Raw genomic sequence first — 23845 nt, 5'->3', positions numbered from 1 at the left:
TCTGGGTTATGGAGATTTCATATATTCTAGCCCTTCCACCAAGTTCCGTAGCTAGAACACACCCGATGCTACAAAAACTAACACTCCCTCATAGTGAGGATTGTGTTCTAGTGCTGCACACCCTGTTATAACAATCTGTCTCTGTATCATCCTCTGTCACGCTGCTGATGTCTGGCCGTACTACCCACCAACCACTACGCAACTCTGATGTTGCATCCGTGCTGCTGTTGACCCTGCTGTACTGTTGCCAACATTGCATCTGCACTACAACTCCCTCCCATTTGTTGTTGCCGCAATTGCGATGTGAAAACTTGGAAGCCCAAATTTCTACTGTAGTAATTGATTAAGTTTCTTCTATTTGTTAAATTACTGAACAAATTATTAACTGCATCCTACAACAAATACCGAAACTAATACACTGCAACCTTTCCCAATTAAATTAAATGCAAGAAACTGAGCAAGAAAGAAATACACAACACATGACACCATTATTTTTGGACAAATGTCCCCAGAAAAACCCAATGTGGGAAAACTGGTGCAGCAACTGAGGTTTTGCATTATTATGCAGTAATTTCTGAGTTCAATTCTTTAGATGCCCAAACTGGTAATCCTATACAGTGATTTAACTAGACAAAAAGATAGTGAGCTGATCTCACCCTATCACTGGAAAATCTGGCACTGATCTGTGCTGGAGATGACCGTCTGCTCCGTCTCTGTGTAGTACTGCATCACACACACAGTCACTGCATCATTGCTGCTGGGAGTCGGGGGACTGCGCTGCACCTCCTCTCATCCTCTGCTGGCTGGAAACTTCGGCCCTCTGTCCTTTCGGTCTCACACCCTGGCTCCAACACTTGATCCCCACTGTTCCTCAGCAGAATTTCGGACTCACTCTGAAGCTCTGCGTTGCCACAACGTAGCTCTGCATCAACCTCTTTGGACGTCTTTCTGTCCTCTCTGCCTTGCACTCTCCGGATCAGGAAAACTTCCTCCGAAAACTTATCTCTGCCCCTCACGGCAAGAAATCACCTCGATCACTTCTCCAGCAACTGTTGCACTACTCTCTTTAGAAATCGATCTCTTGATCTTTCACTCGATGTGTTTTCCAAATGCCCATCAAGCCTGTTCTTATAATCTTCTCGTTGAGAATCAACGACCGAGATTCGATTCTAATCAATGGCTTAGATCATTTTGACTTGATCCTCGACTTCTTCTGGAAGTTTCACCCTCAATTTGATTAATACCCTTCAATTATTTTAATTTCCTAAGTTTAGACTTAGGCACCCATTAAAAATAATTAATTATTTCAATGAAGCTGTTTCCAGGTGGAATTTCCCAAAATGATTTCTAGGTATTGTGGAATACATGTGTCCTAGCCTCCCTGCAAATTTTGAGGCTTAGAGCACATCCGATGCTACTAGAAATCAACATGAAACAATTGCAACTGAGAAGCATCCAAAATACTGAATCAATTGTGTTTAATATGATGCATCTGTCTCCTCAGTCCTGACTGCTACTAGCCTCTGCACTGTCACTGAAGAATTTGCGCTGCTGCCAACTCTGCACTGAGCCACTTGCTTTGCGGTCAATACTGCACTGCGGTCCTCAACATCTGACTGATACTAGTCTGCTACTGTCACTCTGGTAATCTGTCTGCATCAACTGACACTGATCGATCTTGCTACTAAATACTGTGGGCCCCTGTAGCCAGGTGATGATCCAAGAGGAGGACTCCTCAATGGACCATGCCCATCCTCTGCAACCTTGAACTCTGATCAACTCATATTCTTGATGCTATTACTCTGCTGCTATCACTGCACTGCTGCTACAACTACTGCAATCCTGAGTCTGATCTCCCTAGCTCCTGAAGCACTAGCTTCCATAGGGATGTTCCCTCTGAAACTAGACTCCATCTGAGTCTCGATCTCCCTATAGGAAATATCTCTGCTCCCTCTTGGCAACTCGCACTGTCCTCCTGTATTGGAAACTGGACTGCATAACTTTGTGCTGGGAATGACACCGTTATTTTTGGACAAATGTCCTCAGAAAAACCCAATGTGGGAAAATCGGTGCAACGTCTGAGGGTTTGTATTATTATGCAGTAATTTCAAAGTACAATTCTTCGGATGCCCAAACTGGAAATCCTATACAGAGATTTAACTGAACAAAAAGATAGTGAGTTGATCTCACCCTGTCACTGGAAAATCGAGACTGATTTGCGTTGGATATGAGCCTCTGCGCAGTATTGCGTCACACCCACGCAGTCTCTACGTCATTGATGCTGGGACTGTGTTGCACCTCCTTTGATCCTCTGTTGGCTAGAAACTTCGGCCCTTTGTCCTTTCGATCTCACACCCCGGCTTCGACACTTGATTCCAACTATTCCTCAGCAGAATTTCAGAGTCCCTCTGAAGCTTTGTGCTGCCACATCGTAGCTCTGCGTGGCTCTGCGTGGCTCTGCGTCAACCTCTTTGGACGTCTTTTGGTCCTCTCTGCCTTGCACTCTTCGGATCAGGAAAACTTCCTCCAAAAAATTATCTCTGCCCCTCACTGCAAGAAATCACCTCGATCACTTCTCCGGCAACTGCTGTGCTGCTCTCTTCAGAAATAAATCTCTTGATCTCTCAGTCGATGTGTTTTCCAAATGCCCATCAAGCCTCCTCTTATAATCTTCTCATTGAGAATCAACGACCCAGATTAGATTCTAATCAATGGCTTAGATAATTTTGGCTTGATCCTCGTCTTCTTCTAGAAGTTTCACTTTCAGTTTGATTAATACCCTTTAATTATTTTAATTTCCTAAGTTTAGACTTAAGCACCCATTACAAATAATTAATTATTTTAATAAAACTGTCTCTGGGTGGAATTTCCCAAAACGATTTTTGGGTGTTGTGGAATACATGTGTCCTAGCCTCTCTACTAATTTTGAGGCTTAGAGCAGATCCAATGCTACTAGAAATCAACACTCTCTCTTAGCGAGGAATGTGCTCTAGTAATGCAACCTGCTGAAGCATCACCCTGCTCTATAACATCTCCCTCTGCGCTGCTGATGTCTGACATCACTGCCCACCAACTACTGCGCAAATGCTGCATCTGTACTGCTGCTGACCCTGCCACTGCCAACACTGCATCTGTACTGCAACCCTCATAAGTTCTGCATCTGTGTTGCTGCTGGCACTGCCACTGCCAACACTGCATCTGCACTGCAACCTTCTCCAATTGCTGTTGCTACTGCATCAACAACGGAAAAGCATCCAAAATTATTGAACAAGTGTTCAGCATGATGCATTTGTTGTTGAAGTTTTGACTGTTGCTAGTCTCTGCGCTGATCCTCTGAAGCCTCTGCGGTGCTGCTGACTCTACACTATGCCAACTGCACTGCTGCCAATCCTGCTCTATGCTGCTTAGTCTCTGGCGCTCCTAGCCACTGCAACTGTCACTCCGACACTCCTCTGCATGAAATGACCTTGGTCCATCTTGCTACTTTTGATATGGGCTCCTATAGCAAGGTATTGGTTCGAGAGGTGGACTCCTCAAGGATCCTGCCCATCTGTAGTTCTTTCGAACTACATTACTAGATCACCCCACCTCTCCCTTGGAGGTATCTGGGCAACCAAACTCCTCCTCCTCGATTTTTTGCGGATGCAGCCTTCAGATCATGCTTCTCGTCCTTGTCCTTCTTCTTGGGAGGACATTGTGTAGTGTAGTGACCAAATTCGCCACACGGGAAGCACTTGATCTTCGAAACATCTTTCTTCTTCTGCTGCTCCTACTGCCCCTTAGATGCAAGGGCTGCATTCTCTTCCTCCTCCTTGGGCTTCGTCCCACTGTTGCTGCTGCTATCAAGTTTGCACTTGACTAAGTCTCTCCTCATCTCTTCTTGCTGAAGAGCGGCCCACATTCCTTCCCAATCCAACAATATTTTTCTGCCTTGGATACTTTGGACAAACACTTTCCATTCTACAAGAGTTGAATTCAGGGTCAGCCTTATCATCTCGGTAGGCTGAGGTGTTGACCCCACAGCTGCCAACGAGTCTCGGATTTCCTGAAGCTTCGTTAGGAACAGATCAATGTGTTCCCCCTTCTGCATTTGCGTGGATCTCATCTTCTGCTCCAAGTACATCTTCCGCTGCTCGAAAGATCCTTCGTATAGCGTGGCCAATGCTTCCCACATCTGCCAGGCAGTATCCTTGTCGACAATGTGACATACTACGTGATCCCTCACTCTGTCGAGGATCAATTGTTTGGCCTTCGCCATTTCACCCTTGTACTTTTTGAGTGGATCTGGATCCGCGGGTACAACTACCACACTGTCGACATAGGTTTTGAGATCGTGCTCATCCAGAAGGCATGAGATCCTTGCCTTCTAGATCACATAGTTGGATGCACCATCCAACTGATCCTGATCTCTTAACCCACTAGCTACCATCTCTGCCAACGAAATGTCGAACTGCCTCCTCTCTCCTCTGCGCAATACTAGGCTAGCCTACGCACTCCCTGTTGGAGTAGTAGATCTGTTCCTCTATGCTGCTGCTCAACAATAGAGAAATCAAATTCATTGGCTAGGAATTCTCTGAGGAAGAAATTCCCTCAACAGTGTCTCCTTCTTCCCTCTGACGCTTTTCTGCCCCATCAACTATTGTAGAAAACTGCGTCTCACCAGAAAACTACTTTGTGCTGCTCCCTCTAACATTGGCAAACTTCAATTTGGAAATCTTTCTCTTTGTCGACTCACTCAAAGAGAGATTTTCGCACTAAAGTTTTTCCCTCCTTGCCTGGACTGCGCAATCCCTCTGGGGATTCGATTTGCTGCCTATGCAATACTTCGACTTCCCTCCTCCTCTTCAGCGCTGGGCTCTTCTGGCTCAACTCTCTTGCTTCACCTGCAGCTGTAATACCATGTGAAAATTTGGAAGCCCAAATTTCTACTGCAGTAACTGATTAAGTTTTTTCTATTTGTTAAATTACTGACAAATTATTTACTGCATCCTACGACAAATACCGAAACTAATACACTGCAACCTTCACCAATTAAATTAAATGCGGAAACAAGAAATTGAGCAAGAAAGAAATACACAACGCTTGACACCGTTATTTTTGGACAAATGTCCTCGGAAAAACTCAACATGGGAAAACCAATGCAACAACTGAGGGTTTGTATTATTATGGAGTAATTTCTAAGCACAATTCTTCGAATGCCCAAACTGACAATCCTATACAGAGATTTAACTGGACAAAAAGATAGTGAGATGATCTCACCCTGTCACTGGAAAATCCAGCACTGATCTACGCTGGAGATGAGCCTCTGCGCTGTCTCTGCGCAGTACTGTGTGACACTCACGCAGTCACTATGTCACTGCTGCTGGGATTGCACTGCACCTCCTCTGATACTCTGTTGGATGGAAACTTCGAACCTCTGTCCTTTCGGTCTCACACCCTGGCTCCAACACTTGATCTCGACTGTTCCTCAGCAGAATTTCAGATTCCCTCAGAAGCTCTGCACTGCTACAGCGTAGCTCTGCATTAGCCTCTCTGCCTTGCACTCTTCGGATCAGGAAAACTTCCTCCAGAAAATTATCTCTTCCCCTCACTGCAAGAAATCACCTCGATCACTTCTCTTGCAACTGCTGCGTTGCTCTCTTCAGAAATCAATCTCTTGATCTGTCACTCGATGTGTTTTCCAAATGCCCATCAAGCCTTCTCTTATAATCTTCTCGTTGAGAATCAACGACCCAGTGTAGATTCTAATCAATAGCTTAGATCATTTTGGCTTGATACTTATCTTCTTCTAGAAGTTTCACCCTCTATTTGATTAATACCCCTTAATTATTTTAATTTCCTAAGTTTAGACTTAGGCACCCATTAAAAATAATTAATTATTTTAATAAAGCTTTCTCTGGGTGGAATTTCCCAAAACGATTTTTGGGTATTGTGGAATACATGTGTCCTAGCCTCCCTGCAAATTTGAGGCTTAGAGCACATCCGATGCTACTAGAAATCAACATGCAACAATTGCAATTGAGAAGCATCCAAAATACTGAATCAACTGTGTTCAATATGATGCATCTGTCTCCTGAGTCCTGACTGCTACTAGCCTCTGCACTGACACTGAAGAATCTGTGCTGTTGCCAACTCTGCAATGAGCCACTGGCTTTGCTGTCAATACTGCACTGCGCTCCTCAACATCTGATTGATACTAGTCTGTTACTGTCACTTTGGTAATTTGACTACATCAACTGACACTGATCCATCCTTCCACTAAATACTGTGGGCCCCTGTAGCCAGGTGATGATCCAAGAGGAGGACTCCTTAATGGACCCTGCCCATCCTCTGCAATCCTGAACTCTGATCTACTCATATTGTCGCTGCTACTACTCTGCTGCTATCACTGCACTGCTGCTACAACCACTGCAATCATGAGTCCCATCTCCCCAGATCTTGAAGCACTAGCTTCCATAGGGATGCTCCCTCTGAAACTAGACTCCCTCCGAGTCTCGATCTCCCTATAGGAAATATCTTTTCTCCCTTCGGGCAACTCGCATTGTCCTCCTGAACTGGAAACTGGACTGCGTAACTTTGTGCTGGGAATCTTCTGGCTGGAATTGCACTTACATACTGCAACTTGGCAATTCACACTGCCCATGTCATTGCATCTATCTCTGCAACTATCTCATGTATATTGACGACAACTATATTTACAACTATCATCTGAATGATTGGCTGTGTCTACTGAAACTGAACCTAATACTATGATACTGTGGGTCCTTGTAGCAAAAGTATGGTCCTACTACAACAATCTGGAATTGTTTTTACTGATCTCCTTGTTGCAACTGCGCTGGACCCTGCCCATCTAGCACACTGGAGTCTCATGCTCCTCCTGGATCTGGTGCCCTACTATCTCTGCGTACTGCCACCACATTTTTTGCATAGGTTTTTAGACCATGCTCATCAAGACAAAGGACATTTTGGCCTTCCAAATGACATAATTGGAGGCACCGTTCAATCTGTCTTCATGTCTGAGCCAAACTGTGGCCATCTATGATCTAGTCGAAAACTCCCTCTTTCCCTTTGCTTGGTTGCTAGATCTGCTACTCGCACTCCCTTTTGGAGTGAGAGGATCTGCTCACAACTATTGCCAATCTGCAGTTGGAAAAATTAGATCTCTAAAACTCGAGATCCCCTAAGAGAAATTTTCCCTTTGTGTTTGCTTTTCTCTTCCACTCGACATAGATTCTCCTCTAGCAAACTGCTGCAAAAACCCTCTGTTCCCACACAAGAAATCTTCTCAGTGAAAAATATGAGCCGCTGATAGTTCGCCTACTGGAATCACTTCAATTGGAATACCGAATTTTTCTGCCAACCTACACTGAAAAATCGAACTTCCCCAAGCATCTTGATCAGCCTGGCTCTGGCTTTGCGCAACCTCCAAAAATTTGTCCTGCTGCTCCCTCTGATTGCTGGAATCACTATCCCGGGCAACTTGACTTTTTTGCCAACCTGCAGCTGAAAAATCAAATTTTTGCCCCAACAATTTGAGCTGCCTGTCAATGAATTACGCAACCTCTAGGAATTTCGTCTTGCTGTTCCCATTGAACAACTAAATTCCCTTCTTCGCTTCTGAGCTTCCCGACTGATCACTCATGCTTTGATACCATGTGAAAATTTCATCTATCACAGCAATTGGAAATTATTTTCCTAATTGTTAATTTATTTAACAATTTATTTATAGTTTGCTACGAAAAATACCAAATAATTCACATTGTGATTTTCACAAACAAATACTGCGGAAGAAAAATAGCACTGGAATCTGAGAAAATTTAGCACACACACAAAAACATGACACCGTTATTTTTGGACAAATGTCCCCGGAAAAACCCAACTGGGGAAAACTGGTGCAACAACTGAGGGTTTTATTATTATTATGCAACAGTGGGAAAAATCCGAGTACAATAAATCTAGATGCCGAATCTAGCAATCCTACAAAGAAAAAATAGTGGCAAAAATCTAGTGGAATTTTCCTCACCCCACAGGCAATCTGACACTAAAGACCGGCCTCTGAAACCCCTCTACGAATTGCCCTGCGTCACCCTCTGCGTGGGCTTTGCGCAGACACTAATCTGTACGACCTGGATCTCACATTGAGCTGCCTCTTCTGCTTGCCACTAACTCTAGAAACGTTTATCCTGACCTCTGTGAAATTCTTTTGCCTCTGGATCTTTGAAACGACTTCCTGAATCTACAAATTAAACTGCCTATTAGAGGTTTCTGCGTAGCCCCTGCGTCAGCCTCACTGTGGCTATCTTTGACTCTCTGCAATGAACTCGCTGGATCTGGAAAGCTTCCTCCAGCCTCACTATCGTTGCTTCGATCTCTGTCTCTCCGACAACTAATGCTGCTCTCTGGAAATCGAACTGCCAAGGAAAGCGAACTCCACAAGCATGATCTCCAACTACCCATCGAATTCTTCTTATAATCATCTGTTGGAGCATCAATAGCCAAGATTAGAACTTAATCAAGGGCCCAAATTAATTCCCTGCCGATTCGTTTGAGTTTCTAGAGAATTCTCACCTTGACTTAATTAATTCTGATTAATTGACCAGTTTTCCTAAGTTTAGACTTAGGAAACATTATAAAATAGGTTAATAATCTAATTAAGCCATCTCTTGGTGGAATTTCCGGAAACGATTTATGGGTTATGGAAATCTCATGTATTCTAGCCCTTCCACCAAGTTTCGTGACTAGAACACATCCGATGCTACAAAAACTAACATGTAGTAGATATGAAATTTTGCACATTTGACAAATAGGGCAAAATTTCACTCCTTTTGACCTTCGCTCTCTTTCCTTTGACTTTCACTTTTCTTGTCTTGAATTTTGTTGGTTTTTTCTCTTTCTTGGCACAAATATCAATGTGATGAATTGATGTCCAAGTGAGGTCGAATTGCACTGTATTTATAGCTGTCTTGGAGGTCGAATAGGTGGCTTTCTAGGCCGACTTGGTATGTGGATGACTAATTGACTCTTTTTGACTCAAAAAATATATATATATATATATATATTTTTATACAACAAGTCTAAATGAAAATTTGACTCAAGTACATTTGTTTGACTCATGACAAATTTTCTTTTGACTCAAATAACCCTACAAGCATGAAGAACATGCTTTGACTAATGAAAATAATAGTAATAATATTTTTTTTCTTTTTCTTTTTGCTTTTACATGAAATACATATTGATACAAGTACAATGATAATTATGAAGACCAAACCAGTTACAATTCCAACATAATTGTAGAGTCACAAATTTGAGTTTGAAAATGAACGAAAGAGAGATCTGAGTGGATGAAGCAAGTCGGTGATTGCATATCGGGGGTTGGTGCCTGCAAACAGTGCAGGTTGGTGCCTCCAACAAGTGGATGCTTGCAAAGAAATTGGGTTTGGTGCCTCTATTAGGCTGGTGCCGACAAAATCTAATGTAAACTGAAGTTGGTGCTTGCACTATAATCAAAAGAAGTTTTGTGGTTTTCTCCTGTATGGGTTTCCACATAAATATCCTGTGTTCAAGCTCTATGTGATTGGTGCATTTGTTTTATGATTGAATGTGTTTGATTGGCTAAATAATTGTTAAAAATTATATAAAACTGATTCACCCCCTCTCAGTGTTATCTTGGTTTCTAACCAACTAATTTATTTTTGAAAAGAGATCCTGATTTGTGATAACTCTAATCAGAAAAGCAGGATCTATTGTGGGCTATTTAAATCCTTAAGCTTGCTGCGATGGATATGATACAATATTCATTAAATGAATATCAAAGAATGTGATCATTATCTTTCTAGTCTGCCAAGATATCTCATGTCTATCAAAAAGTATAATTAGCAAATTAAGGTTTCAGTAAGTTTCAAGACACGATGGATACTTATGTTGCATTAGTCCCAAGCCCCGTTCAAACTTCAATCTGGCCAAAATTCCTTTTTCTATGGTTAAATGGCATACACTTAATGCATGGAACTTACAATGAAAATTCCTTTTGCCATGCTTAGGTTTCAGACATTGTATGCATGAAACATCCATTGAAAGTTCCTTTTCCCATGGTTGAATTTCAGACATTTAATGCATGAAACATATGTCGAGTTGGTACTAATAAATGCATGTGAGAATCAGTGGTACATTGAAGTCTTGCAATAAGAGTTATACATGTTTTTGTAATTCCATTCATTTTTATGCCGAGCTGGACATTGGTTGGATTTTTGTATGTGTACATGTCAGAGAATGCTTCAGATTCCTGGGCAGTATAAAAGTGAAATGTGTATAAATAATACTTATAACATGTGGGGTTTCTAAGATTTCTTCAGTGGTGTCTTTTTCCAGTCTGAAACATTATGCAGCATTTATCTCGTCTCCACATTGAGATTATGGTGGCAGGTGTTGTACTGTTACTCTTTTTTCTGAACTTCCTTCATCCTTTAATTGGCACGCCTGAGCATTTCTCTTCAAAGTCAACTGGTTCTTGGGCTCCGGCATCAGTGGTGGATGTTGATAAGTTCATTGTAGTTTATGTTACTACTCCAAGCAGAGAAGTTGGTATGCACATCCCATGCCTAGAACTTTCAAATATAGCTAGAAAATGATTCTTTTGTTGAACACAATGAGAAATGAGGGTGAGTTGTTCTGTAGATTGCAGGGACGACTCAGTTGCATCTTCAAAAACATTCTGGGGTGGTTGCATACATTTTTGTTACCAGTGAATATCCTGAGTTTATAAGGTTGTGTGCTTTTTGGTTATATCTATATTTGACAGTTTCATATCCATTTTCCAATTGTGCATCTTCCTTGCAGTAGGCTTTGCAACATGTGTAAACTCTCTTTGTTGTAGTTTAACACTCCAATATTATGAGTCCCAGTTTAATGAAATATTTGAACACTCCGATACTATGAGTTTAAAAAAATATTTTAGATATGAATAAAAGTTACATTAAGTGATTATCATAGTTTATCAAGGTAATTTTAAGATGAATGAATGAAATTTTAACGTCCACGAGACTAGATATAGTCTATGAGACCACTAGCTTCCCTGCGTTTTGCCTTTTCCAGTTCAATCCTCTTATCATTCAAATTAATGATGAGCTGACCCAACCTTCTAACAGTCCGCTCACTGAAAAGACAATGCCAAGGAACTGATGTTAACATACTATTGTAACTGTCTCTGATATCTCTGAAAGCATCACATTCCAAAATGAAATGTTTTTCCGATTACACTACCCCCAGAAGTGCAAAAAGTACACACCCGCTCTTCCCAAGCTTCTTTAGGTATTTTCCACCGACCTGTTTCGCACCATAGTTGATGCGAGCTAGTTCTCAATTGAGCAATAAGAATCTTTGATCTCCATGGAATGCTAGCTCCCAATGTACTCTTTTTGTTGGAGATCACACATGGGGTTGAATTCTTGAACATAGTACTTCTTTTTTCTACCCAACTCTTTTCCCCATATATGCTTACGAAACTTCTCCATAACATAACTCTTTAAATCCTTGCTATTTGTGGGACATGCATTGAGGTAAATATTCCATTTTTGCATCCATTTGTTGTTTTGTCTCATCCATGATTTCTTTCTTTCACTCATTCCTTCATTGAAGATAACTTTAGGCCATCTACCTTCTCCCATTTGCTCAATTCTCTGAAGATACCTTATGAGACGCACCATAGCAATTGCTTCGATGGAAGTTGCTCCTGTTTCACTCAACATTATCTCATAAGAAACCGAACTTTTTATTTTAAACTTGCTCATGATCAAACATTTTTGGATTTTCTCAATTTGCTTCCATTTTGAGACAGGGATGCTGCTAGCCCACAATTCACACCCATATAATATCAATGGACAAACTAGGAGCCCAAAAAGCACTTTAATTGTTTTCCAATCCCATAACTCTGCCTTTTGACATCTGTTTTGAAGAGCATATAATGCTTTCCACCCTCCTAAAATTCTCTTCTTTCTGCGGTGCTCCCAATTAAGCTTGTTGTTGAAATCAATCCTGAGGTACTTGTATTCATTTACTTCTTCAAGAATGTTGCCTTCAAAGAAGAACGTATGTTGGCTCTGCTTCTTTTTATTTGAGAAAATCATTATTTTGGTCTTGCTGATATTGATCATCAGAGTTTATCAAGGTAATTTTAACATAAAGTGGTTAAGTCAACTAGGTAAAAGAATTATTACCTAATGAATAATGGGATCTCTATTAGGATAATTTCGAGATTAAAAATGGATCTTTTTTTTGTAAGCTTGGTGAGACTACATCTTCATCATGTCCAATATATCACCTTGATTGGGGCGGGGAATTGAACAGGTAACTTCACATTAGAGAGTGCCTTAACAAAGCACCCGATCACTGTCTATCCAAGACCCCGTGGACAAATTAAAAATAGATCTTAAAATAAAGTGTAATAATTAAATTAATTTAAAAAAATAAAAAGATTCAAAAGGATGATGTCATCTTCATGGGTAAATATTTTTGGATTTCGTTTTGGTATTTTAAACTTATTTTATTATAGGTTTACTTACATGTCAAGTGTTGGATGTAGAAGTAAATTCTGCATCCAACGAGTACTTGCTCTGCATATTTTTCAATTTGTTTCGATGTGGGTCTACTAAAAAAATTGCGAAGTAAGTACTCATTGAATGCAGAATTTAATTCGATATCCAACAAATACCTATACTTGACATGTGAATAAACTTATAAAAAAGACAAAAATACAAATTATATATATATATATATATATATATATATTTCATAACTCCAAACTTTAGATTTTCTTCCTACCTTTCTATTTTCTTACCTTTATCACATCTTATATTATACCTTTATTACTTTATTACATTGGATGACTTTATTCATAATAAATAACATTTTTTTCCGAAGAAGAGAATTCGTAATTTCCATTAATTTCAGAAAATTACATGTTGTAGATGCTGTACGCATATGCTGTAGTGTGGGTAAACCACTTACAAAACAATACTTCAGGAGAAGTATGCAGAAAAGCCCTCAGACAGGGCAGCAAGAAAATGGGTATGTAAACCCCAACAGGAGTATACCCCTACCCATACAAGCGAAAAAAAAAAAAACAGAAAATTAACAATAGCTCCTGTGGAATGTGCAGAAAAATTCGAAATGGCTGCCAAAGACAAAGGGGAGAGGCACGAAATGGTAGAGAGCAGCCTAGGTAGCCACACCTCCCCCATCCCCTCAACTCTCCACCTAAAACCTCAGAAACCAGTGGAAGAAAACCACCCATATATCCAAAGAAGCCAGAAGAAAAGCAACCAGAAACAACCATAGAAAAGCGGCACGAATCGAAGCAGAGACAGACTCCACACCTCAGATCCCTCAACACTCTCCATAGCTGCATTGGTAGCTAGCAAAAGGCCAAAAAAGAAACCATCGCTTCAGCAAGGGAGCCCAACAGGTCCCAACCAGAGCTGAGGCGGGTCGGTTCCGGGGGCAGAGGCGGCTAGGGCAGCCACCTCGCCCCCACGAAGAGAGTCAGGAGGCCCAAAACAGAACTCTCGCCCCCGCACCTGCGGCTCAGCACAAAAAATCAAAGGCCAAAACCCCTTGGTGAGACCGCCAAGTCAGAGGGTCGGAAGGTGCGCAGAAGACCGCCGAGGAACCAGGGGAAACACGCCGCCGCCGCCTAGCTCAAAGCACTATGCAAGACACCGGACCTCAGCCGATGATGCGCAGAGGATGCAGAGCAGGCTGCCAACCCGGGAACACCAGACGAGGACGATGAGATGGGTCCGAGTCTCGCTGAGGAAAATAGAAGAAAGGCACGGCGCAAGGGAAGAGAACCGCAGGAGAGAGGGGAGCTGTAGGCCGAAAACGAGTCCACGCCACAGGCTACCGGATCCGCAGAACAACAAACCCCACCAGATGCAGCGAGCCCCGGCACTGATATATCAAAGAAAACTCTGGCTGCACGACGAAGAAGCAATGCACCAGACGATGGCAGCAAGAAGGGCGTCCAGTACCCACACCAGCGGCAAGCCCTGCTGCCGCAGGCTCAGGCAGCAACCAGAGCCGAGTAGAAACCCTAGGTTCTCCCTATTCATAATAAATAACATATATTTCGTATCTCATAAATTTATTCATACAAAAACCATATATTTCATATCTCATGTATCATATCATTTAGTATAGCCTTGGAAAAACATAAAAGTCGTTGAACTTGTAATGAGCGACTCCATTCAACCTTCATTGTATTGGACGACTCCATTCATAATAAAAATCTTATATTTCACATCTCATGTATTCATTGTTCAATATGGTATTGGAGCAATATGTTATTTTTCTTGAAACTTTGCAACTACTTAGATGATTTTATTGAAAAATCAAGGTAATTGAAAACTAAAACCAAGTTTAACTTTCACCAAGATACAAAACTTCTTAATATCCAACATGCAGTGGAAAATAGTTGAGATAAAAGCACACACACACACATAAACTTGACACTAGTGTTTTTTACCCAGGAAACCCAAATGGGAAAACCTGCTTTCTTTGTTGTCGGTTTTTATTGATTTTTCTTTGAGCAAATAGATCTTTTACAAACAAAGTTTACTGCTATTGCAGCCAACAAATAGCCTCTGAGAAATTAATCTCAACTCCACAATTTCTCTCGGCATGCTCTTAGATCACTGCTCTCGTCCTTGAGAAGATGCTCTTGACCCCGCCTCTTGATCTTGACATGTACACACAATTGTTTCCTGCTGAAACTAGGCTCGACTTCTACTCTTCAAATTCTGATCTTCACTCCTCAACCAATGCGCTCTACCAACAACAATGAATCATCAATATGTGCCTTCTTTCTTCTCTTGCCGTAATAGATCTTTGATTCATGCAAGGAGGCCAAGTTCAAAATTCTGTTCGCACAAGTGCAATGAGTTCCTTTTGCTAGTTAACTGGAGCAAGTCTCAGTGACACTTGGACTAGTTCTTAGTTAACTAGGTTGAGTTGCTACTTGATTTCCTCTAGTTGTGAACCGAGTTAACTGAAGACTTAACTTGTCCCAACTAAACTTGTCTCTCCAATCTTGATTCGTCCTAACTGGACTTGTCTCTGCCACCTCATCCTGTAGTCCAAATGAAGAAGAATCTCGGATGAATTGAAGCTCCAACACTACACATGCAATCCGCTGACGACCATTCCAATGAACTAGAAATCAACTCGTCACGCTGAACTTTATCTTATGAATTCGCATTCATCCTAGAGAAAGACAATTCGAGGTCTTTACCGGCTAAGGCACAAGCCAAAATACCTTACTTTGCTACATTTTCAACACTCCCTCTTAGCGAGGAAGGGATTCTGTACAACTCCCAACTTATCTTTGAAAAACACGAACTTGCCTTTGATTAAGGCCTTCGTCAAGATATCTACAACCTGCTCATCTGTGGGAATGAACAATAGCTTTACTATCCCTTTCTAGACACAATCCTTGAGATGATGGTACCTGATCTCGATGTGCTTGGAGCGGTAATGAAAAATTGGATTCTCAAACAACTTAATGCAACTCTGATTGTCATAGTAAATCACGACGGGCTCCAAACCCTGCCTGAAAAGACCCACAAACAACTTCCTCATCCAGATGGCTTCACATGCTTCTAAGTTGGCAACCATGTACTTGAGTCTTGACCTCTGCTGAACTAAGAGCAACTGATCTCTACTTCCTGCTCAGCAGGAAATAGCTGTTGACCCAATGTTGAAGACACAACTTGAAGTACTCTTCCAATCTGTGGAGATCCCTGCCTAATCTGCATCTGTGAAGCCCTCAAGCCTCACTCCATCAACCTGTTTGTACCATAACCCATAATCTATCGTGCCTTTGAGATACCTCAAGACATGCTTGGTAGCAACCCAATGAACTTTGGTAGGCTCCATCATGAATTGGCTCAACTGGTTCACTGCAAAACATATGTCAGGCTGTGTGTTGACTAAGTACATCAATGACCCAATGAGCTGCCTGTACAATGTGGCATCTACTTGCTCTGCTCTGCTAGTGTCCACCTTCCTCCAGTTTGTGACTAGAGGCGTGGTCATGGGCTTGCAATCCTGCATACGAAACCTCCTGAGAATCTTTGTAGTGTACTTCCCTTGCCCCAAGAAGATTTCCCCATCACCCTGCCATACCTCCAGCCCAAGGAAATAATGCATAAGCCCTATGTCCTTCATCTCAAACTCTCTTGCAAGATTTGCCTTGCAATCCTGGATCAAGCTGTTTGCTCCAGTCAAGATAAGATCGTCAACATAAAGCACTAGAATTAGCGGAAGCTCTCCAACCGTGATGTAGTACAAGTTGGAATTTGTGTCATTCGTAGTGAAGCCCAATCCCTAAAGGTAGCTGTCAATGCGAGTGTACCAAGCTCTTGGTGCCTTCTTGAGCTCATAAAGAGCTCTCTTCAACAAACAAACATGAGTGTCTCTGACTCTCCGCTGAAAGTCTCAAACCCCTTTGGCTGCTCCATATAAATCTCTTCCTCAACCTCCCTGTTGAGGAATGTTGCCTTCACATCCATCTGGTGGATCCTCCACCCCATCTAAGCTGCAAGTGCCAAAATCATCCTAGTGGATGAATAACGAGCCATTGGAGCAACCATCTCCTCATAGTCAATGCCTTCAACCTGCGAGAAGCCCTTGGCCACAAACTTGGCCTTGTACTTCTCCACACTCTCATCTGCTCCATGCTTCACCTTGTACACCTAGAATGATCCTTCCATTGATTTTCCCTCCAGGCGTGGCACAATCTCCCAGACATTGTTCTTCATGATGGAGGAATATTCCTCCACCATGGCATCCCACCAAACCTGCTGAGAGGTTACCTCCTCATAACAAGAAGGCTCTGAGTATATCAACTCAGTCATCAATGCCATGTATCCAGTGTACCTCAGTGGTTGCTTGCTTTTCCTGGATGTAGAGTTGGGAGTCTCAACTCGCTCTTAGGCCTCTTGAATCAACCTCTTGGGCCACTTGGCTCTCGTCCTCCCTATGTTGGGTCACGAGTGTAACGAACAAGGTCTGTGTATAAGCAGTGAAATAATCTTCAAAAGCCTTCGAAGACAAAGACATCCATTGCAGGACAAGTAATGTATATTAAATATTATAGACAAATTGATGAGATGATTACAAATGAGGGTGAGGGTCTGCTTATATACCCTAGGCAGGTACCTCTTCATCAACAATCATGTGCTTAGGGACATACCTTGTTATGAAACCAGCTCACAAAAAGATAGAAAAGAGAGATCCACGCCTTAGAATTCAGCCTCTTCGAGGGGGCAACCTCCTTTACATTACATAAATGAACAATTCTTGGATGATACAAATGACAAAACCTCCTTTCTATATATAGGAGTCTAAGGAGTCACAATATAATCCAGCCGACCTAACAATAATAATATAAAGCCACAAAAATAACAATAGAGGGATTCTATGGGGCACAGAAATAACAATATGGGGGTAATAGGGGCACAACAATATAAATAAGGGGTATAACTACAATAGTAATGGGGTAATCACTAGTATTATAGGGACCCAACATGCCCCTCTCCTTCAAAAAAGTGTTGTCCTCAACGCTTGAGTAGTTCTGGATACTTCTGCATAAAATTCTCATCCTCCCATGTGGAATCTTCAGCGGATAAGTTCTTCCACTTGATAAGATACTCTGAAATTGATCGATTTCGTAGCTGTCGAGTTCTTGTTTCTGTGACTGCTTCCGGTTCCAATATAATTTTTCCTTCCTCGTCAAGTTCTGGCAATATTGTTTGAATTGGGAGCTTGTCACCTATAACCTTCTTTAAACATGAAACATGGAAAACTGGGTGCAATCGAGAAGCTGCAGGAAGCTCCAATTTGTATGCCATAGTACCAATCTTTTGCAACACCTTGTACGGACCATAATACTTTGGTGATAATTTATTATCCTTCTTAGCTTGCTTTAGGGACATTTGCTTATATGGTTGTAGCCGTAGGAATACCCAATCACCTACATCAAAACTTCTTTCACTGCGATGTTGATCTGCCTGTTGTTTCATTCTATTTGTGCCAACACGAGGTTATCCTTTAAGAGTTGGAGGACTTGTTGTTGATGTTCGATGTGATGTTCCACTGCCTGAACCTTAGAATTTTCTCTTAAATATGATGTGATGGATGGTGGTTGATACCCATAAAGTGCCATAAATGGGGTCATTTTTGTTGCTGTATGGAAGGAAGTGTTATACCACCATTCAGCCAGAGGCAACCATTTGACCCATTGTGTCTGTTTATCAGATACAAAGCAACGAAGATATCCTTCCAAACATTTGTTTACTATCTCAGTTTGCCCATCAGATTGAGGATGATAAGATGAGCTATGAGCTAACTGAGTACCAAGACAAGAAAATAATTCTGTCCAAAAATTTCCAGTGAAAATGGGATCTCTGTCACTTACAATAATCTTTGGGTTTCCATGTAGCTTTTGAACTGTTTCCATAAATGCAGTAGAAACTGTACTGGCTTTAAATGGATGTGATAATGCACAAAAGTGTGCATACTTGGTAAGTCTGTCAACTACCACCATGATGACACTCTTTCCCTCAGACTTGGGTAAACCTGTGATAAAATCCATTGAAACCTCCTCCCAACGTTGGCTTGGAATGGATAAAGGTTGTAATAGACCCGGTGTCTTAATTGTTTCAACTTTATTTTGTTGGCAAACCAAACATTCCGCCACAAACTTTTGAATATCTGATTTAAGGCCATCCCAAAAAAATTCCTTCTTAACCCTGTGGTAAGTTTTTAAAAATCCTGAGTGCCCTCCTAAGGGAGAAGTGTGCAATTCCATAAGAATCTTTTGTTTTAGCTGGGAATTCTTACAGAGGTATAAGCGATCTTTGTACCATAACGAATCATTTTGCCAGCTAAATGTATCAGAAGTACTGGAATCTTGTTGTAGCTTTCGAATAAGTGCCCACACTTCTTCGTCATTCTTCCATTCCTCCCTTGCTTCGTTTATCCAATCTGGTTGGATAATAGAAATGGCACACAACAATGCTTCCACATCCTCATCCTTTCTTGAGAGTGCATCTGCCACCACATTTTGCTTCCCTTTTTTGTAGATGATTTCAAAGTCATAACCCAACATCTTTGTGACCCACTTTTGTTGCTCTTCAGAGGATAATCTTTGTTCTAAAAAGTATTTAAGGCTATCATGATCCGTTTTTACCTTGAAGTGTCTTCCCATTAGGTAGGGTCGCCATTTCTTAAGTGCATGGAGTATTGCCAACATTTCCTTCTCATAAATAGCTTTGCTTAAAAACTTTCCCTTGATTGGACGACTTTCAAAAGCAATGGGTCTTTCATCTTGCATTAGAACAGCACCAATTCCATTTCCTGAAGCATCACATTCCACAATAAAGGTTTTTGTGAAGTCCGGTGTAGCTAAGACCGGTGCTTGGCACATTGCCTCTTTAAGATGTTCAAAGGCCTTTGTTGCTTCCGAAGTCCATGAAAATGAATCTTTCTTCAATAATGTTGTTAGAGGTGCTGCTATTCTCCCATAATTCTTAACAAACTTGCGATAATACCCTGTCAACCCAAGAAATCCTCGCAGATGCTTTATGGATGTGGGGATTTTCCATTCCTTAATGGCTTTAATTTTGCTAGGGTCTACCTTAACTCCTTCATGAGATACAATATGACCCAAATATTCCACCTCCTGGACTCCAAAGAAACATTTGGATCTTTTTGCATATAATTGTTTCTCCTCCAATAGTTGTAGCACCCTGTCAACATGTTCAACATGATCCTTCCAAGACTTGCTGTAGATTAGTATATCATCAAAAAATACTAACACAAATTTTCTAAGGAATGGTTTGAAAATTGAATTCATCAAACCTTGAAATGTTGAAGGTGCATTGGTAAGGCCAAAAGGCATGACCAAAAATTCATAATGACCCTCATGAGTTCTAAATGCTGTTTTCGGAATGTCTTCAATCTTCATTCTGATTTGATGATATCCCGAACGAAGATCCAACTTGGTGAAGTAAATTGATCCATGCAATTCATCAATAATAGGAATGGGGAACTTATCTTTAATAGTGAGCTTGTTGAGCTCCCTATAATCTGGACACATGCGCCATGATCCATCCTTCTTGTGCACCAATACTACTGGAGCTGAGAAAGAACTTTGACTCGGTTGAATTATACCAGCCTCTAGCATTTCTGCAACCATACGTTCAATTTCACTTTTTTGGACATAGGGATATCTGTACGGCCTGATGTTTGGAGGAACACTTCCTGGAATCAGATGAATAGCATGATCATGATCACGCATAGGTGGGAGACCTTTGGGAGTCTCAAATACCTTGGAATGATTGTCCAGGACTTTTTGGAGATCTGGAGAAATAGATGATTCCAATGTGGAAACATCTAGCGAACATAATTGTGCAATTACACCTCTTTGCTCCTTTTTTAGAAGCTTTGTCATGCCATTAGAGCTGATTATCTTTCCTGGTTTCCCTGCAATACCCCTTAATTCAACTTCCTTTCCTTCCACAGAAAATTTCATGAAAAGTTCTTGAAAATTAAAAGCTGTACAACATCAACACCTCCCATTGGAATGGAAAGCATTGGGCTAGTCAATACATATTCTCCCATGGATAGCTTGATATTATGGCACTTTCCAGAACAATTTATTGTTCCTCCATTTGCAATCATCACTTGACACTCTGGTGCTGGATATAGGAAGCAATTCAATTCTTTTGCTACCCTACAATGAATAAAATTGTGGGTGCTTCCTGAATCAATCAACACTATTACCTTTTTCTTCTTGATTTGTCCTTCTATCTTGATGGTTTGAGGAGTGGTAATTCCCGCCAATGCATTACAAGATATGGTCGGATTTATTTGTTCTTCATCTAGGCTTTGTTCCTGGAATATATCCTCTTCTTTTGACCTTTCTTGCTCCTTTTCTTCTTCCTCTTCACAATCTATGTAGAATAATTTCTTCTCAGCACACTTATGACCTTTTGTGTATTTGCTATCACAATTGTAACAAAGCCCTTTTGCTCTTTTTTCTTCCAATTGTTGTGGTGTCAACCTTGTAGGTTGTGGAAGACTATGGGCAACAACACTTCCGTCTTTATAGTTGTGAGTGGTATGCTTCCTAGTTGCCATAATTTTGCTTTCCATTTTTCTTGCTAACCTGAATGCCTTCTCTAATGAATCAGGTTCCCAAAGGCGCACATCATGTTGGATATTATCCTTTAAAGACCCTATGAACACATCAATCCTATGCTCCTCTGGAATATCTTTTACCCTTATGTTCAATTTTTGGAACTCCTCAATGTGCTCCATTATTGAACCCTTTTGTTTGAGACTTATCAATTGGCTAAAAAAAGTGTTGCTTTTTGTATCCTCATAATGTGCTATCAATTCTTCCGTAAAAATTGCCCAAGTGATAAATTGTTTACGAGAACAAAGCCATTGATACCATACAAACTGATTTGGTTCCAAATATAAAGTTGCCATACGTACCTTTTGTGTGTTTTGCACATTATTGAGATCGAAGAATTGCTCCATCTGTAATATCCATGTGGCGGGATCCTTGCCATCAAACTTCCTCATATCGATTTTTGGAACATGGTGAGTCTTCGATCCAACATTAGAGTCTATGGAATCATGATTAACATTTCTTTTGTTCTCATCATGAGTTTCCTTTACTACCTTTTCACCATTAGTGACCCTTTCTTGTAGCAACTTCTTCAATTCATCCATCTTATCATCCATGCCATCAATTTTAGCGTCCATGCCATTCACCTTAGCTTCCATGCCATCCATCTTAGCTTCAATGCCCTTTATCTTAGATTCCATGCCATTTATCTTAGATTCCACGCCACTTATCTTAGCTTCTGTTAGCTTTTGTGAGCGTGACATTTGTTGCACTTGTTCTTGTAATTTTGATATATCATGTAGCATTTCTTCCTCTTCTTCATGAGTCATGCTAGAGCTTTCAGGTTCCTTACTAGGTGTTTGCATTTTCTTTCCTCGGGGCATCAGTTACCGATAATAATGCTTTACTATGCCCTTTGAATTCCGTTAAACCAAGCTTACACAAAAATTAAAAAAAAACTACACACCTTTTTTCACTTTATAGAAGCCTGATATTGAATCTGATGTATCTCTGTAATTTCGGATCATCCAATTCTGAAATTGCTACCTGTAGTAGCCTTCTGTGTCCTCTTTCCAATGCCACAAGTCTGAGCCAAATTGGATTCTCCAAGGAAGAGTTATGTGAAATCTCCCACAGTGACTTGCTTTTAGACTGGTTCAGTAGAGCGAACTTGTACGACGTGCCACGAGTCACTGTTTCAACCTTTGAATCTGAAACACACAAACAAAAAACTACAGTCCGTCCTCTTTCTGTACCTTCTTACGAAATTTCAATCCGATCCCCAGAGAGAAAGTTATGACGATTTTCCCCAGGTCACCTGTTTTGAATGTAATTCAGGAGTCTGCAAAAAGACCAACTTCCTCAGATCATATCTCCGCAAATATCGCGCGAAAAGCTCTGAAATTCGGACCCAAGGTTCAGCGCGATTTCTTCTCAAATGGGTTTTTTTTGCGACTTCTGAAACGTCACAGAAAAAAAGTTATAGCGAAAATGCCACGATGACCTGTTTGGAGCAGCGAAACCCTAGAATCCAAAGCTCTGATACCAAATGTTATGAAACCAGCTCACAAAAAGATAGAAAAGAGAGATCCACGCCTTAGAATTCAGCCTCTTCGAGGGGGCAACCTCCTTTACATTACATAAATGAACAATTCTTGGATGATACAAATGACAAAACCTCCTTTCTATATATAGGAGTCTAAGGAGTCACAATATAATCCAGCCGACCTAACAATAATAATATAAAGCCACAAAAATAACAATAGAGGGATTCTATGGGGCACAGAAATAACAATATGGGGGTAATAGGGGCACAACAATATAAATAGGGGGTATAACTACAATAGTAATGGGGTAATCACTAGTATTATAGGGACCCAACATACCTCTTCATTAACTAATCACTAGTTAAGTAATCATTATTTATTATTATTATTATTGTTTACATTATTATTATTATTTTTATATAAATTATATTCATAACATTGTCTTCTTCTTAAAAAAGCTTTATCCTGAAAGCTTACTGGTGAAAGGGTTTGATCTCTTTTTTCGTTTCGAACATCTTCTCGTCTCAGAACTTTGATCTTCGTTGGTACAAGACGATATGATCCTCTGAGTTATAAACAAAATTGTCACACTGAGAATGGATTTGACCATCCTAGATTAATGCAAATTTCAGTGTTCCTTGGAACATAAATTTGTTGTTTCCGTTCTGAATGGTTCAAATATGTAGACTGACTTAGTTGTCTGCTCTTGTGATTTGGATGTCGATAATATTAGAAAATCGGTAAAGAAGAAATATTTTCTTATATTGATAATTACTTGTGATATTCTTATGTTCTTATTAACTTTTTTATGTTCTTTCATCAAGCAATCATCAAAGTAAAAATGTGAAGATCAAGGATACCAGATGTAGGCACTCATCTAGGTCTAAAACCACTTTATAGGGGAAAACCCAGTCATAACTCTTTCTTCAGTAGATTCAAATTGAGATAAACCAAGACCTTAGACCAAAATACCTTCCCCCTCCACCAAGTCAGCTCTTCCTTCTGATAGATGATCTCTTCCAAAGTTACCAAGTGCCAGCTTCTCAAATGCAACTTCAACCTAGAATTTTGACCCCTAGCTTCAGAACTTTGACCCAACTTTAGGATT

At 40.8% G+C, this 23845-nt stretch overlaps 1 protein-coding gene across 4 annotated transcripts in view; it reads left to right on the top strand.

Moving 5' to 3' along the window:
- LOC149231557 (uncharacterized) overlaps positions 1-23845 on the top strand; it is a 311618-nt gene that overhangs the window by 54594 nt on the left and 233179 nt on the right. For 3 of the 4 annotated variants that reach the window (XM_089376319.1, XM_089376318.1, XM_089376317.1), the window contains exon 2: positions 10369-10581. The exons of the other annotated variant lie outside the window; for it this stretch is intronic. In XM_089376319.1, coding sequence (XP_089232445.1) covers positions 10380-10581 — 202 coding nt within the window. In that variant the 5' untranslated portion in view covers positions 10369-10379. The remainder of the gene's footprint in view (positions 1-10368; positions 10582-23845) is intronic. 4 annotated transcript variants of the gene reach the window in all.

This window comes from Pinus tabuliformis, chromosome J (assembly GCF_031772625.1).
Source record: "Pinus tabuliformis cultivar Carrire ecotype Pingquan chromosome J, CPIR1, whole genome shotgun sequence".
NCBI lineage: Eukaryota > Viridiplantae > Streptophyta > Pinopsida > Pinales > Pinaceae > Pinus > Pinus tabuliformis.
Note: the sequence above shows the minus strand (reverse complement) of the source record. Positions and strands in the feature narration are given on the sequence as shown.